Source organism: Aspergillus niger (assembly GCF_000002855.4).
Source record: "Aspergillus niger supercontig An10".
Lineage (NCBI taxonomy): Eukaryota > Fungi > Ascomycota > Eurotiomycetes > Eurotiales > Aspergillaceae > Aspergillus > Aspergillus niger.
The window spans coordinates 1-5,367 of NT_166537.1; the positions used below are offsets into that span (position 1 = coordinate 1).

The 5,367-nt window shown below is 48.9% G+C and overlaps 3 protein-coding genes across 3 annotated transcripts; all 3 read right to left on the reverse strand.

The window, feature by feature from the left end:
- Positions 1 to 58: 58 nt before the first annotated feature.
- On the reverse strand, positions 59 to 1,319 carry An10g00010 (uncharacterized protein; the record flags this gene model as incomplete). The annotated part of the gene is made up of 3 exons (XM_001402358.1): positions 59 to 225; positions 296 to 391; positions 446 to 1,319. The coding sequence occupies 3 exons, from the start codon at positions 1,317 to 1,319 to the stop codon at positions 59 to 61; spliced, it is 1,137 nt and encodes a 378-aa protein (XP_001402395.1).
- A 685-nt stretch (positions 1,320 to 2,004) lies between these two features.
- Positions 2,005 to 2,481, reverse strand: An10g00020 (uncharacterized protein; the record flags this gene model as incomplete). The annotated part of the gene is given in 2 exon segments (XM_059749919.1): positions 2,005 to 2,205; positions 2,224 to 2,481. The coding sequence occupies 2 exon segments, from the start codon at positions 2,479 to 2,481 to the stop codon at positions 2,005 to 2,007; spliced, it is 459 nt and encodes a 152-aa protein (XP_059601489.1).
- A 1,689-nt stretch (positions 2,482 to 4,170) lies between these two features.
- An10g00030 (uncharacterized protein) lies at positions 4,171 to 5,348 on the reverse strand (the record flags this gene model as incomplete). Its single annotated transcript, XM_059749920.1, has 6 exons — positions 4,171 to 4,253; positions 4,444 to 4,653; positions 4,711 to 4,850; positions 4,910 to 5,081; positions 5,163 to 5,237; positions 5,279 to 5,348. Coding segments are annotated over 6 exons (750 nt in total), but the record flags the coding sequence as incomplete, so codon positions are not given.
- Positions 5,349 to 5,367: the final 19 nt, after the last annotated feature.

Consider the following 5,367-nt stretch of genomic DNA (forward strand, 5'->3'; position numbering starts at 1 on the left):
AATCTTGTCAGCATATAGCATAACGACATACAATTTCGTTGCATGAGATGTTATAACTCTACACCTGCAGGCGCGAGACCTGCAAGGAACCATTTGCAGACGGGCCTTTAATCACGCCAGACGCAGACTCCATGCCCGGCATAGAGACGACGACCTTTAAGCTGCCGTGTTTAGACGATTTCTCAAACGCCTCGTACGCGTTCTCAATATCATAAAAGGCAAATCCTGAAGAGAGAAAGCATTTAGCGCACGCCAATATACATATGTGGAAAAGTGTAAAGAGTGGGAAGCGTACGATGTGTGACCAGGAAACTCGGGTCGATGTGCCCTCCCTCCACCATCTGCAGCAGATCGAGTGTTGACACAGCGTCAATGAGTCGTGTCCGTAAGCCTAGCGGACATTAGTAAAGGCAGTGGTGAGCAAAATAAGGCGAAGAGGACTCACAGATATTGCGATGCCACAGCTTCTCCAGGCGCAGCTCGCACGAACACCCAAAGACCCCGAGCGAGGCAATCGTGCCACCGGGGCCAACAAGCCCCTGCGCCATCTCAAACGACTCAGCATTTCCCACAGCCTCAATAACAACATCAAATCCCCTGCCACCCACAGAGACTGCCACAGCGTCCTCAACTACCTTTTGCACGCCGCCCGCATCTAGAACACTAAACGCATGGTCCGCACCCATGGCCCTTGCCATCTCAACCCTCGTCGTCCCGCGCCCAATAACAACCGCAACACTCGGTCCAAACATCCTCCTGCTCATCTGCAAACACATCAGCCCGATCGGCCCGGTCCCGATAATGGCAACGCTGGACCCCGGAGTGATCTCCCCGTTCAAAATCCCACACTCATACGCCGTCGGCACTGTGTCGGACAGCGTCACCGCCACGCTCTCATCAATCGCTGCAGGTAGCGCATGCAGTGAGAACGCCGCGTGCGGAACTCGCACAAACTCCGCCTGCGTGCCGTCGATCGTGTTCCCTAATATCCAGCCGCCGTCGGCGCATTGCGACGGCATCCGTCGCTGCCGGCAGTAGTAGCACGTCCCGCATGAGGTGATGCAGGATATGAGGACTTTCTGGCCGACGGAGAAATTGCGCACGGCGGCACCGAGGGAGTCGATAATCCCAACACCTTCGTGGCCGAGGATTCGGCCTGGCTTTGCGGTCGCGACGTCGCCGGCCAGGATGTGCAGGTCTGTGCCGCAGATTGTTGTGTGCAGGATGCGGATTATGGCGTCGGTGGGGTGTAGGAGGGTTGGTTTGGGGCGCCCCTCGATGGAAATTTGGTTCGGGGCTTTGTAGATGACAGCTTTCATTATGCTGGTTGTCGGTGGACAGTAGGACTTGTAGTGGAGAAAGTGATCCGGGTAGAAGGGAAGAAACTAATGGGGGAATTAAGGAAATAACGAAGAGCAGAGAAGAGTGCCGAGTTGGGGTTGTATTTATACACCAACGGTCCGCTGGGGAAATAAACAATCGGCTAAAATGTACGACTTTGGCAGAACAATCCTCGTGAGACAAGGCAGCTGCAGGAAGTGAGGCCAGTGGTAACAGGCCTGCTTAGCTCTGCAGACAAGGGAGGGGTCTAGGGCATGATAGATAAGGTTGAATGCAGTCATGCAGTGTCCTCTTTGGCGGAAAGTCTGGAAATATGCATGAGAGTGGGACGCAAGGAGCCTGTCATGCTCTAGGCTCTACCCTGATTTGTCCTATCAAAGTTAGCTGTTTGATAGAATTTGGTTCAACCTGTGAATGATCCCAAGCTGAGGGCTACGATTCTTACAGATTAACATATCCTTAAAATCCTGAAATCGGGACACAAACGGTGAAAAGCCAGGAATTTCCTATCATAAAGAAATAACCTGCGTTATGTAGGCCCAGGAGTAGTGTAGGATAGCTCGGGCCATTCTTATGAGCCTAATACCGATGCTCAAGTATTCATATTCAATGCTACTCTGTCCAAACCACTCAATATAACCACATCTCTCAATGGACTCCCATTTACGAGTAATTAATAATAACAGGCGAGATTCCACACGGTAGACTCTGCAAGTGCACCTTCACCGTTCGCCCCGCTGAACACTTCCGCTCAATAGAGGAATTTGCCTGGGACGATAGTCTCCCACCGTTATAGTACCCCGGGTGCAGCTTAACTGCCGTATCGTCATCGTGAAGATCAACTTGTGCATCGCACCAGAAATCCTAATTATGGTACCCCACGACAACGCTGAATGTGTGGCCCGACGAGGCCCTAATTCGCAGCATACCAGATGTGCCGCTTCCGCCGAGGGTGAGGGTGAGCTTGTGGCCGGCGTCTTCGGTCCAGGCGCCGCTGTTGGCGTAGTACCAGCATGTCTTCTCAATTACGGTGAGGACATCCTCGGTATCGTTGATGATCGCCACCGGGAGAGTGTAGGGTATCGTGCTGCAGTTTTCAGACTTGCGTTCATGCACTCGGGAGCTGTAGAGCCTTACCATGTATGTGTTCTGCGAGGCGAGAGAAAGATCCTTCAGGTCAATGGTCTAGTTATAATCTGGGAGCCTCTATCTGGCAATTGGAAGACCTCCGTTTTAATAGCATATGGATATGCATGTTTGCTGCCGATACAAAAGGGTCTGGAAGTCGAGTTGTGGCTGCAGCTGAACTGCATCGAACAAACCGCAGCTCGAATGCAACTCGAAGCAATGGGTGCAACCCCCTACCGGTAATTTGGCGGACATCCATGCAAGTCCGAGTCCACGTGGCAGAGACAATGCAACGTAGGCTTCTGATGTTCAGCTCACTACTATGCAAGCCTCATACGTCCAGCTTGTTCTTGCTTTTTACCACCATTCGCAAGTGCCGGCTATTTTATCCCTCTTTGCAAAGCGCTTGGTCGCTTCCAGTTATCCACCAATCAAACGATTATCCTACATGCCGATAAGCCAAGAAGGCAACGGAGCCTATCCCGCACTAGGTTAAAGTGACAGGAATCTGAAACTAGTCCAGGGTCTAGGCCGTGGTGCCCTTTGCGCCTCGATGAACTGTTCGTCAGGATCAGCCGGACCATTCGGCAGTCCCCAATAATTATACGAAACAGCCAGCTGTCATATGCACGTTTGCTTAGGTGGATACAGGACTGCAATTTGTAACTCCGCGGCTTGCGGTCTTCTCCGGCAGGCAACTCAAGGATGAAACCTTTGAGAGTGGTGGGGATATTTCGCAAGGAACAATTACATAGTTCTTGGAATAACTGTGCAGCTCTACTGTTCGTAAAGAACTGAATCAGTCATTTTCTAAATTCCCTCTAGAGGTCCAAAATAAACTTGTGCAAAGATTTTCCCGTGGTCTGGAAGAAGGAAAAATCTATATACACTAATCGCGAAATTCAAGGTTAAGTTATCAGGAGATATTAAACCTTTATCATTAATCGCTCTAATTTCAACTCGTGCTTGCAAGATGTCGAATGTTGGACTCTATGAGTCGTGAGGTCATTGATAGCGTCCGGGGACCGTTTCGATGGCTATCTTGCTTAACTTACTGATCCTGTAAGGACCAGTCTATTATGTGATATAGGCTACCTTTGTCACCTGTACACGAATCTAGATTGTTTCATGGTTGATTCCTTTCCTAGTCGACACTAGACAGGCTTTCTACTCTGACAAGTGTATCCTATTACAGTTTTATTATGTATTTAAGTATCATTATATTATATTCGAAAGAATAAATCTTATTTTAATTTATTTATAATCCAACTTGTTCTATGGATCAAAAATCTTTAATAAAAAGAGATGAAAAACTTATAATCTGATTTATTAAGACTTGGACTAAGCTCTGATTTACTCATTTAGCCTGTAGGGCAGGTTCTGATTTGTCGACCCGCTCCAGGTTAAGAATACTTTTGGCCCGACCTGACCCGATCCAACACAAAAAGTATATCTATCCCATCAAGCTAGAAATAGGATGGTAGAAGGGAAGAGTCCTCAGGATCCTCACCGGTTTGCCCTCGAGTTGAAGTCAGTAACTGATGTATATCCCCACTAATAATCATCAGTTCCAACTCATACGAAACTGATTTTGGTATGGGTTCTTTGAAGGAAAGAAACTCTTCTGGAGGTTAATCGAAGCTTTTGGAATATGATACCTCGCGTTGACTTCCTTAGATAATCAATAAACATCAAGCCTTTTCAAAACGCCCCATATTCCTCTAGATCGTACAACTTGGCATGCGAATCAAGAGAAAATGGATCGAAGCGTGAAAGACACCAACCTATTATTACACTGAATAAATTATGCCACACGATGGCCAGTCAAATGGGTAGTGGATTGAAGGATCATCTAAATCCATTCGCTAGTGGCTACATCGGTTTACTACGGGCATATGTAGGATGTCATCTCTTGACACTCTAATAGGATGAGCTTCCACATTGATTCTTTAACCTCTATATCAGACTAAACACCCGAGTCGAAGTCGCTCCTGACCTGGGCGGCAAAAGTATCGTCGACCAAGATTTGACAAGCGGTGACAGCCATTCCTGCCGCACATGCAAGGCTCCGTTTAAATGCCTCTGCCGACCCAGCACCTGCAGTGAACTGAGGTGTATGATTCACTCCCTCAGTTGGAATAGCGAACATAGCATGGAAGCCAGGCACGGCATGAGAAACATTCCCTGGGGGCAATTAGTATGGAAAGGAGCTTAGCATAACGTGAAGTGATGCTGACATACCCATGTCGGTGGAGCCGCCATTCAAGACTCCCTCGATATACGAACCGTCGAAAACTGCATGATGTGCCATCGCTTTCAGAGCACTGACATAGCTTCTACAAATGGTCGGGTTGTGCTTCAAGTCCGCATAGCCAACTCCCCTGATGCGTGATGTAAGACACTAAGGTGGAGACAAGTATTGTATGCATGGAGCACCTACCATGTAAGCTCTAGTTCACAGCCAGTTGCTGTCGCAGCAGCCTCCAAGCAGTATGTGAGCTTCCTTTTGAGGACATTCAGGCTTTCAGATGTAGGAGAGCGCATGGCATATTCCATGGCGGACATCGGGATGATGTTAGCCCGGTCTCCTCCACTGACAATGATTCCATGGACTCTTTATGAGGGCAGTATCTGCTGTCGAAGGAGCGACACATTAAGATAGGCAGCGACGACCGCATCAAGGGCATTTATACCCTCCCAGGGAGCCGCTGCCGCATGGGCAGGCTTACCGATAAAGGTTACACGTACCTCATCAATTGCCAGGAAACCTCCCGCCAGCCCAGTTGCCACGCTCAATACATTAGATCACCAGATGCAATTGGCATGGGATGGACCATCAGACATGCATCTACATCACTATATGCGCCCTGTTCTAACATCTGCACCTCGCCCCCCCCC